At 37.0% G+C, this 11,787-nt stretch overlaps 2 protein-coding genes across 5 annotated transcripts in view; one reads left to right on the top strand and one right to left on the bottom strand.

Moving 5' to 3' along the window:
* Positions 1-7,537, top strand: part of LOC107823653 (membrane-bound transcription factor site-2 protease homolog) — a 34,285-nt gene extending 26,748 nt beyond the window's left edge. Inside the window, exons 10-11 of one of the 4 annotated variants that reach the window (XR_012703221.1) lie at positions 766-884; positions 983-4,715. Coding sequence is in view for 3 of the 4 variants with exons in the window: in XM_075239746.1 (XP_075095847.1) it covers positions 7,266-7,427 (162 nt within the window). In the remaining variant the exon portion in view is untranslated. The other 3 variants (XM_075239746.1, XM_075239748.1, XM_075239747.1) reach the window with 3 other exon arrangements.
* A 1,239-nt stretch (positions 7,538-8,776) lies between these two features.
* LOC107818612 (ribonuclease S-6-like) lies at positions 8,777-10,794 on the bottom strand. The gene is made up of 2 exons (XM_016644653.2): positions 10,360-10,794; positions 8,777-8,887 (listed from the first exon to the last, which is right to left on the bottom strand). Exons 1-2 carry the CDS (start codon positions 10,792-10,794, stop codon positions 8,777-8,779), a joined length of 546 nt encoding a protein of 181 aa, XP_016500139.2.
* Between the last annotated feature and the right edge of the window lie 993 nt (positions 10,795-11,787).

The following is an 11,787-nucleotide window of genomic DNA, read 5'->3' as shown; positions in this document are numbered from 1 at the left end:
TTTTGGCCAGGGCGTTAGGGTACATTCTTATATTTCTCAGCGGCCCTTGTTATTGAATATGATGAGAAGATTCACCAGACAAAAAAATTTGGTGAAACCGGGCAAGACAAGGTTCGCCACTGCTTTCTTGACTTTGCATAATATCCACTTGCAAAAATCCAATTTGAGAAAGTTGTTCACTTCAGAGGAATGGAGCAAGACTAAATTTGCAAAGGAAAGTGCGGGGAAAGATGTTGCACGCATTATTCTTTTTGGAATAATGTCCTTCATGCTCTTAAAATTGGTGGCCCTTTGGTTAAAGTACTACGTTTGGTGGATGGGGAGCAAAAACCACCAATGGGCTACCTCTATGAAGCTATGGATAGGTCCTAGGAGGCTATTCAAGCATCATTATATGCAAAGGTCTTTCAGATCATTGATGCAAGATGGAGTGAGCAACTTCATAGACCTTTGCATGCAACTGGACTTATTCTGAACCCGTCACTCTTTTATGATCAGCATGAGAATAATTCATTGGCTAGAGAAGTGTGGACAGGATTCCATGAGGTTGTTATCAAGTTGACCCCAGATGAAGACTTGCAAGAAAAGATAGTAGATCAACTTGCTATTTACAAGGCAACCGAGGGACTTTTTAAGCTCCGACTTGCTATTAAACAAAGAAAGACGAAGTCGCCAGATGACCAAGTGCTTCTATATTTTATAGCTCTAACTTTAATGTATTTTTTATACTTATTAACTCTTGAATATTTTTTTTTATTTGTATAGTTGAGTGGTGGGACCAATATGGTGTGGAGACTCCGGATTTACAGACTTTCGCCATCAGAGTTCTAAGTTTAACCTGTAGCTCATCCGGATGTGAAAGTAACTGGAGCGTTTTTGAACACGTGAGAAATAAAAAGAATTATTTCGTGTTTTGAGATAAAGTAAATTATATCTCAATTGTCCCAACTCCTACTAATTAGTTGACACATCTTGTTTGTAGATTCATACAAAGAAGAGGAATCGACTAACCTTGAAGCGCCTCCATAATCTTGTGTTCATAAAATACAATAGAGCATTGAGGCGTCGCTACAACCACCGCAATCTAATTGATCCAATTCTTTTGGACAATATTGATGAGGCTAATGAGTGGCTAACCGGAGTCCCCGAAAATTGTGAAGATGAAGAGGTATTTGAAGGCGACTCTAATTTCACTTGGGGTGATGTTGCGGTTGCTAGTGGAGTTGGGGAGAATCCTTATGGTTTAAGGGGGAATACTTCAAGTGCAAGCTCGATTAGGAAGGGAAAAAGTGTGGCTACTACAAGTCGATCCCTATCCCTAATTGATGAAGATGAAAGTGATCATGAAGAGAAAGAGGAGGGGGAAGAAGAAGATGACGAGCAATATGAAGATAATAGAGGAATTCAAGATTTTGTCAATCTTGAAGAAGAACAAGAAGAGTAGAAGAATAAGATGTTGATTCTAGTAATTTAGTAGCTTTGATTTTGCTTGTCTTATGGTTTGTGGAGGATTTGGTGGTACATAGTACCTACTTTTAAGTTTTTCAATTGAACTTTTTGATTATTTATAATTTTATATTGCGTCTTTGCAAGGTTACATTATGTTTTTTAAGAATTGTGCTTCACTTTAATAAAGCGTGTGCTTCGCTCGCCCTTGTCGCTTTTTTGCGCTTCTCGCTCTTAAAAACACTGGTTTCAAGTTTGAAAACATGTGGCTACAGTTAAAAGGGTTCCCGGACAAATTGAAGCACTGTTCGTAGAGTTACACTTTCATCAATATTGCAGATTTCATCCTTCTGCAAAAGTTGAAAAACTTGAAAAAGAACATTTACTACTTGGAATAGGGAAGAATTTGAGGTGGTGGAAAACTAGGAAAATTAGGGAACTAGATGAACTTATGGCATTTGACCAGGCTGCAGAAGTAAGGCAATTGACTTTATCTGAGTCCAACCAAATGATGAACCTAAGAGTTAAATTACAGTAGCTGGCCAAAGCAGAAGAGATGTCATAGAGGCAGAAGTCTAGGTGTCTTTGGCTTACCGAAGGAGACAGGAACACTAAATACTATCAAAAGATTGCCAACTCACACAGAAAGGGAAACTGCATAGACAAACTCATGGTTGGTAGTGAAATCATTGAGGATAAAGAATTGATGAAGGATACACTGGATTTCTATGAAAAGCTGTACACTGAACAAGATAATTGGAGACCTGCTGCTAATTTTGAAGGCATTGCCTCCATAACAGAAGAGGAAATGTGTGATCTGGAAGAACCTCTTGTTGAAGAGGAGGTAATAGAAGCTATACAATTAACTCCTCCAATCAAGGCACCAGTACCTGATGGGGATACAATGGCCTTTTACCAACAGTCGTGGGAATTCATAAAATCTGACATCCTTGTAGCATTGAATCGTAACATCAACAATGTTGGAGGGTTAGATCATGTAATGCATCCTTCATTGCACTGATACCTAAGAAAAAAGGAGCTATGGAATTAGGAGACTACATAGAATTAGCCTCTTTGGCAGTGTATCCAAGTTAGCTAAGGTCCTAACTAAAAGATTGAGGAAAGTGATGGGGAAATTGGTCTCAAATCAGCAAAAATGCTTTCATGGGGGGTGGGTGGGGAGATTACAGATGCCTCATTAATAGAAAATGAGGTTCTTGATAGCAATTGAAGCAGAGGGGTGCATGTATCCTATGTAATCTGGACAGGGAGAAAGTTTTGACCAACTGAACTGGTTCTGTCTCATATCCATCCTTGAACAGATGGGGGATTTGGTGAAAGGTGGATCAAATGGATCAAGTTCAACATTTCCACTGTGAAGTACTCTATTTTGATCAACATAAGGCAGTTGGTTTTTTTCCCCATAAAGAGGCTTGAGGCAGGGTGGCCCTCTATCACCATTCTTATCATACTTGAAATTGAAAGATTGAGCAGAATATTGGACAAAGCTAAGCAATTGGAATAGCTAAGTGGCTTTGAAGTTGGGAGAAGTTTCTCAGTTAACATATCTCATCTGCTTTATGCAGATGACACCTTGATTTTCTGTGGGGCTGACAAAAATCAGGTGCTTTATTTGAACCTAACCCTCCTTGTTTGTAAAGCTCTTTCCGGTTTACACATGACATGCTCAAAAGTGTAATCTATTTTGTTAATGAGGTGCAAATCTTGAAGAACTGGCAAGTATACCAGGCTGCAGCATTGGGTCTTACCCGACTACCTACCTAGGAGTTCCACTAGCGGCCAAATACAAATTAAAACATATAAGGACTGGGGTCATTGAGAAGTTTGAAAAGAAGCTAGCCTTCTGGCGGTTGCAGTATTTATCAATGGGAGACAGACTGACCTTGATCAATAATGTCCTTGACAGCATCCCTACTTACTATATGTCACTATATCCTACGAGTTAAGATTCTGAGACAACTTGATAAAATCAGGAGGAATTTCCTATAGGAAGTTAACAACAGTGGGCACAAGTTCCATCTGGTCAAGTGGTCTAAAGTCCTATTACCAAAGCACCAAGGTGGACTAGGTATCAAGGAATTAGCTCTTCATAACAAGTGCTTGTTAATGAAGTGGCTTGGAGTTACACACAGGAGGATTAGAGCCTTTGGAGGAAGTTGTCAAGGCCAAGCTTGAAATTCAGAATCATTGGTGCACTAGATTATCAAGAGCACCACATGGAGTTGGAGTCTGGAAGAAAATTTGCAAACACTCTTGGAGGAGTTCTCTCAGAACAAGCAGTTAGGGAATGACCATCATATCCAATTTTTGAAGGATAAGTGGTTGGGCAACACAGTTCTTATGGATGATTACCTTCTATATATCAGCAGATGGTTAGAGATTCAGACTCAACAATCTACTAGAATAAGGAGGGCAACACATGGAACATAAGATTCAGAAGTAACATGAAAGACTGGAAATTTGTGGAACTACTCAGGCTATTAGCTACATTTAATGGCTTCTCAAGCAATACCCTAGTACCAGACCAGTTCAGATGGGGAGCTGAACATGTAGGAAGGTATTACGTGAAAGCAGCTTACAAGCTAATCTGGAAAGTTAAAACTCACAATGCAATCACTCATCATTCGCCTTGGAAGCTAATCTGGAAAATTAAACTCACAATGCAATCACTAATCATTGGCCTTGGAAGCTAATCTGGAAAGTTAAATCACTAATCAGGGCATTGCCAAATCAGTTTTGTTTTCAGTGATACTATTTACTATGTAGGTGATACTTCTCAGTTGGTACTATTCTATCATTACTATTTTCAAGTCGTACTATACTATCATTACTATTTTGGTGATACTATCATGTGATACTATTCTGAAAGTATATTTTTAGGTGACCTAATTCCTCCCATCACATGATTCTTCTTGATTATAAAATATATTCCATCCGTTTCAATTTATGCGAATCTATTTCCTTTTTAGTCAGTTTCAAATAGAATGAACCTGGTCCTATTAAGGGAACTCTTAATTTAGGATTTTAATATTACCCTTAATAAAAAACTTTCACAGCCACACAAATGGTATAACATGTTTTGCACCACAAGTTTCAAAAGATTTATAAGCACACAAGTGTTATGACATATTTTAAATTACAAGTTTCTCAAAAGTTTTTCGTTTTTTATTAAACTCCGTGCCTAGTCAAATAGGTTCACATAAATTGAAATGGAGGGAGTATTGTATTTATGGCTTAGTTGAATGTGTAATCAGACCGTCGTGAGAGAGTTGTACTCACCACTGGAGGAGTATGTCTGCAACCACTTGGACTGAACACTGCTGTAAAAATTTTCAAGGCTACGTGAATGTGCACTAGTGCTTCTTTATCAGTACTTGACCTGATTATGACATTAAAATAAATACACTCTAGAAGCCCAACAAACAAAAGTCCACTTCTTACTCAAATTCCCTATGGAGAGGCAATATTGAAGCATAGATGTCAGAGGGGAAAAATAATACTTGGTGCAATCCTTTTAGCTTCCTGCTGGAAGGAAAGTAAATTGCTCTCATATGGGTATCAAGACTTTGACCAAGCGCAACAAGAGTGCTCATGAAATGGTGGTGGAGGTATGCTCAAGAAACAACAAGCATGTGGAAAGAGGTAGTAAATGCCAAATATGGGGTGCAAGACAGGTGGTGCACCAAGCAGAGCAGAGCCCCACATGGAGTTGGCCCATGGAAGCATATCAACAATCTGAAAGATGAATTCTTTCAAGAGGTATCCTTCAAGATTGGGAATGGCAACAATATTAAATTCTGGAAGGACAGGTGGCTCAACAATCAACCTCTGAAAGATTCACATCCTGGCCTTTATCAGATTGCTTCTGACCCTGAATCTTCAATAGCTCAAAATAGAGCAGGGAACACATGGGATCCCCACTTCAGAAGAAACATGCAGGATTGGGAGCTAAATCAGCTATTTGACCTATACAGAGTACTTGAAGATGCCATAGGGAATCCTCAAGTCTCAGACAGCTTAAGGTGGGGCAATTCTGATAAGTGTATCTACACAGTGAAGGCAGGATATAGTAAACTAAGTGCATCTAATGATATGATGGAACATTGGCCATGGAAGTTGATAAGGAAGACAAAACTCCCTACTAAAGTTATGTGCTTCTCCTGGACAGCCCTCAAGGAAGCTATCTTGACCTAGGATAACCTGTTCAGTTGGCAAATAGGTGCTACATGTGTCAGCTCAACCCAGAGTCGGTTAACCATCTGTTACTACACTCTACAGTGGCTGTAGATCTATGGAACATGTTCCTTGCACTTTTTGGAATCAGTTGGACAGTCCCACAGAATATTAGGGATGCAGCAGTTAGCTGGAGCCTCTGGCAAGTTGATAGATCCATCAAGAAGATCTGGCGAATGATCCCTGCATGTATTTTCTGGTGTATCTGGACAGAGAAGAATCGTAGATGTTTTGATGACATTTCAACTTCCAACTGTAACCTGAAGTCTAAATGTTTGATGAGTCTTTTCAGCTGGAGTAACCTTTACCCTGTAAATGATACTATTCCCCTCTTAGATTTCATTAGCTCTCTCAATGGTTTAGTAGCCTTTCCCTTTTGCTCTTGGTTAACTCCCTGCTCTAGAATGGTTTTTTTGTATTAAGAGTTAACCAAGTTTTCTATTGTAACCTTTTGCATCTTCTTGATGCCTATAATGCAATACCTTACTTCATTAAAAATAAAATAAATTTGCTCTCACATGGGCAAAATATAAAGAGAATTGTGGCGCCATAATTTTACAGGAAGTTGAAAAGTAAGTTAAAAGGCAATGATGTCCCTAGCATCTTGTAAACCTGTTTTCTGCTCTCATTAATTGTTGATATAGTGGTGTCAATATAAGATGACATCAAATCTGCAACTCTATGGAAGGTTGAGGCCAATACTTTTGCTAAAGTAGGCCGTTCCTGCATGAAATATACCAGACAATGCATTAGATCCTCTGTTGGCCAGACACTTTATTGTCTATAGACATGGATTGGGTACCTTATATGCGTGCGTTCTTGATAATCAGCAAATGACTTGCTAGAAATTGAATGCATGCGTTTCTTTGTAAAATAGTTTTGATGAGATCTTAGGGAAGCACCAAACATAAATGTCTTGTATGACAGTGGTGAGAGCATAAAAATCTGAAAGTCAGGTGGAAAACCTGGTTAGGTCTTAAATGGTGATCCAGATGTTGTAATAAATTTGAGGAACTTCATAAAATGCTATATCGTACTGTCACCTTCCTACATCACAAAAGAGAGGATGGAGGAAAAAATTACAGCAATTTGGGAACTTCGATGTTTCATGTATATTGAGATCTTATTGAGCTTTGTGCTTGGACATCGGTTAAGAAAAACATTCTAAGGCTTGTCTTGGCTCTTTGAAGTTGTTGCTTTTCAGTTTTCATGCTCTACTGTCTTGTCTCTTTCCCCCTTCATGGCTATTCATGAGTTTTCGTCAGTCCTTGGAGTTGTATGTTATTGCTGTTTGATAGGTGATTTTTTATTTTTGAATACATGATGTGGCTTGCAACCTCAGCACCTTTCGCAAACTAACTTGATTAGCCTGATTAAGTCGCCTTGTTGACTCATTGCTATATTTGATAATCGATTGCAGATAATGACCATTCTCTTTTGAATATTTCTTCTTTGAGAATATTGTGGCTTAATACATAATTCCTTAATCCTAGAACAGTGGTCAATAGGCCACTGCAACTTAAGTACAATTCGTGTTTTCATAACTACCTCTGCTTCTTATCCAGGTGTATTTCCTTGATGGTGAGGCCATCTCAGAGGTGATTATACACTACTTAAGGTTCCTAAGTTCCAGGAGGAGGAGAACCATTCTTCAGTATTTCCTATTGGGTGGGACCATTGCATCTATTCTTATTGTCTTCCTTCACGTTTTCCTTGTTTTATTTTGAGATAATTTTGCCAAATATTGCTTCTTTGTAAAGGGGTGGAGCTTGGAGACAGATTTGCTCTCCCTGCGCGTTTGGAATTATTATGTCATTTGCTCATGTATGTTTTGACAGATTAACGTGGTAAATGTTCTTTTGTTTCTTCCTGCATGCACCCCACAAAAAGAAAATAAAGGAGAAAAAAAAACCCTCCACTTTTCGTCAGTGAGTTAAATTTTTCGTATAAAAAATGTTTACTATGTACCAACTCTTTGTTCTTCCCTCTTTTTTGGCTGTGTTGGGTGCTTTGAACTTTTACTCAATAGCACACAACTTGGTAGAGTACCAATTTTTTTTTTGATTCGTCGTCAAAGTTTCCTGTTTGTGCAAAATAATCTGTGTTTGAGTGATAATTAAAATGCTGTTAAAATTCTTTTCAGACAAGTGCATACGGTGGTTTCTAGGGAGGTGTACTATTTACCTTATCTAGCTGCTGAATTAACTGATGTAATTCAGACAATATGACCTGCGAATATCTGTTAATCGGAAAACTGTTCTCCATTATTTGGGCCTTGGAGAGGCAGGTTGATGAAAACTTGATAGTTAATGATGCAATTGTTCTTGACGTAATGCATGAAATAGGGACGCTTCAAAGGTGGTTTTCAAAACTTTCTTCAACTATTTACCAGATCAGTGGGTATTGATGTTCGAGGTTCAATAAAAACACACTTTGAAAGAAGAAGAGAGTACTCACCTTGTATTGTTATCTCTCTCTAAGCCGTAGAGGAAGTGCCTGTGGTGTAAAGGAAAGAAAGTAGAGGTTTTTTTTTGTTTTTTTTTTTGTTTTTTGGTGAATCCACTAGGCATTGTGCCTAGGGCTGATTATATATATATATATATATATATATATATATATATATATATATATATATAACTAAAGTACAACAAGGAGGGGGACACAAACCTTACCTCCGAATAAGTGGTTGGTATCAGTGTGGTAAAAGTTAGAGAGAAGAAGGAAGATTAGACGAATTGAGCCAAGGAGAAGGAGAATTTTGTTTCTGTTTTAGAGCTTAGCTAGTGGATATTATATTTTTTGGGCTACAAGGACAATATATTTGTTGACTAAGTGAATGCAGATGGGTGTAAAAGACTCTACATTTGTGCCAGTTTACTTTCCTAAATACGACGGTATGGTACACATCGAATTGTCAACGCGGGATAGACTAAAAAATGACATTTGAGTAGAAGCGATTATTCTTCCCAATGATATTTTATCGAGGACGAGTTGTGAAGGATTATTCTATAATAAAAATATAGATAAATAGACCAGCTGTTTTGCATTTCTTATAATGAAATAAATAGGAAGTTGTTCATGGTGGAAGTGTAATCCTCTTAATTGGGTCACATGTCCAAGATTGACGACATGGAATCACATTAGTTGCCTGTGGGTTGAAACATATGCTTATATCCCATAGATACAACTAGTGGTGGCAAAATGGTTAAAAGAAAACAGTTAACCATTCATATTATCTACTAAAAAATAGGCTGGATAATGAATTTTTTAAAAACGGGTCAAATATGTATAAGAACTATATTATTCATTTAGATAATGGATAACCAATGAGTTTAACTTTTACATTTGTAAAGTCTCAAATTGGAGGTTCCTTAAGTTTGGAAGACTAGGAATTCTTCCAAAAGTGATCATATTCAAAAATGCATGGATAATATGATTACTTAAGTTTGGGACAAGGGCGGCTCAATGGTAAAGCCACTCAAGCAAATGCTTGAGGCCCCACATCTAGGGGGGCCCCAAAATTTTCTGATACTGTATTATATAGTTATATCTGTATTTGATGATTTTTTTTAAAAATAAATCAGTATATAAAAAAAAGTATATTTTTCATAAATAAGGGAACTATGAGACCAATAGAGATAATTTGGGAATAAGAATAGTTACTTAAGTGTGAATATATGTCTTGCCTCCTTTATATATTATCATTATTATCACATGGCCCACGTTACTTTTATTACTTTCTCTTTAAACTGATTTTTACTTAATCTTTTATATTCCTTTCCAAACTTATAAGTCCACTGTCTCATAAATATTCTGTCAAATATGATAGTAGAAAGTAATTGCAAACTCTTTTTTTGTCAAGCTTTCCCGGAATTGCACCAAAACTATTGAAACGGCAAAAGTAATATATCAAGTTATCCATGACTATTTGTTAAACCAGGTTCAATTATTCTATACTTTTCTTATTACTTTGCATCTAAATTTTTTTTTATATCTTTTGTTTGTAAGTATATGTATTAGCTTTTTAAATTTATTAGAATTTTAATATGTCAACAAGAAAATATGAATCCCCATATTTAAAAAGGCCAAAAAAGGAGAGAAGAATTGAAACTTTAATACAATCCCAAAAAATAGGAAGAATTTATGGTAGATAAACAAATCATTAATATAATTGAGGTAGAAGAGAATTAAATCCAAGAAGAAGAAGAAGTTGGTGAGAGTTTAACAAAGATCTTTTAGAAAATTAGGAAATCCTAAAAGAATTAAATAATAATCCCAGAAAGTAGAAATATATATAATCCTAGTTAAGAAATCGATTATAAATAAATTATTAAAAATTACATCTCAAAAAGCTAGAAAAATTAACTTCAAAATAAAATTTTATTAAATGAATTTTTAAATATGAAAAACTTAGGGCCCCTCGTTGAAGTTTGGCTTTAGGCCCCGGATACCGTTGAGCCGCCCCTGGTTTGGGAGACTAGAAATTCTCCCAAAAGTGATCATATTCAAAAAGCATGGATAATATGGTTACCCATATTATCCGCCGGTTAACCCGTTTTTTATTCGTATTAAATATGGGTCAGGTCGGATAATTTATCCGTTTTTTCATTACACGTTTTCGACCCGAGCCATATCCGCCCCGCCCCGCCCGTTTGCCACTTCTAGATACAACGTTTCTTGAATATCAAAGCACTTGAGGCTAGGAAATACTTTAGTGACCGTCGCGATGGCATTTCTGATTTGTTTAGCGTTACTCGTTGTCGTTGATCCAGGTTTAATTATTCTATGATTTTCGAGAGTTTTCAAAAGATCGAACCTGTCTTTCAATTTTATGGTTAGATTAAAATATTGTTCTTGATTGTAGCTTGAAGCACAACAAGTTCCATGCTTAATATATTGATCTTTCCAGAAACTCTGGCCTTGCTTACAGGCCACTTCGGAGGTAAGTAAATCTGGCCAGCGTTCATACAGCTTATTTTTTATGTAAAAAGATGGTGGCCATTGTAAAACGAACAGCAGGTAGTCGAAAGCATAAACTGGGGAAAGAGCAAAAAGCATAATGAGGATTACTAACATGTTCTGCGATTTCAACATTTTCTAGTTCGAGCAACTCAGTTTCATCTCTTTCTTCCTAGGATAATATATAATTGTCGTCATGGCCTCGTTAGTTATGGGTTTGAAATGTCTGTCCGTTCTTCTTTTGATAATTACGAATTAACCCAACTAATTTCTTCATATCATCAAATTAAGAAAGGGAAATGTTCAAATCTACTCTTAAAATATTCGATTTGTTTTAAAGTTCTTGCCATTTACCTTTCAGTCCATGAAAATCAAATATCATTAATTTCGTCCCATATTTGCACCTTCCTCTAATTGTTGTCCGACTTGGCTCTAACATTTGCCGCGGTAGAGCCATGCAGACCACCGAAAGATCTAAATTATCCATAAGCTATCAAAATGGGTTATATATACCCTCTTCAATAATTCAAAGCACGCCACTGAATAATTGAAAATGTTCAATTATACTCTTGAAGAATTGTAACGGCCCAAATATACCCTCATGTGGCTTTCACCGTAACAACCAAATGTGGAATTTTTCCACTGTAGAAATCATTTGTGGGAGCATATTCGAGACAAAAGATAATAGTAGGGTTCATGGAGCAAAAGGTAAACCGAAGGCAAACGTAATACATATTATAACATTAGGAGTATATTTGGACATTTTTCCTATTAAGCATCATGGATTCGAAAATGGGATTTTTTTAATCATTGTTTACCCCTAAATCGGATAACAATTAAATTTATACGCGGTTTTAAGGATACGTGGTTTGATTCAAGATAAATAATCAAGAATATTAGATAAACGAGTTAAAGCCAAAATAAACAATCGAACCAGTTGTAATATTATGGCCTAGCTCGAACTTAGATTGAACAGTGACCTCGTCCTCGATTGGACCCTTGATTCACCTGGAGGTCCCGAAGAAGGATGTGCCATCAGGAGAGGGCGGGCCGAGGTCGAGCCCAAAACTAGTGAAGCAATTTTCTGCTCCGAGCGTGGACCCCGAGCGCAGGAGAACGGTTGTTGTT

Source organism: Nicotiana tabacum, chromosome 19, assembly GCF_000715075.1.
Source record: "Nicotiana tabacum cultivar K326 chromosome 19, ASM71507v2, whole genome shotgun sequence".
Classification (NCBI taxonomy): Eukaryota; Viridiplantae; Streptophyta; class Magnoliopsida; order Solanales; family Solanaceae; genus Nicotiana; species Nicotiana tabacum.
Note: the sequence above shows the minus strand (reverse complement) of the source record. Positions and strands in the feature narration are given on the sequence as shown.

What these genes read in the sequence shown, in the direction of transcription:
- LOC107818612 (XM_016644653.2), bottom strand. Translation starts at nt 10,794, where the DNA reads ATGTTGAAATCGCAGAACATGTTAGTAATCCTCATTATGCTTTTTGCT. An exon ending in AAGAAACGTTGTATCTAGAA is followed by an intron (nt 8,888 to 10,359) that starts GTGGCAAACGGG and finishes TGCCACCACTAG; the next exon opens with TTGTATCTATGGGATATAAG.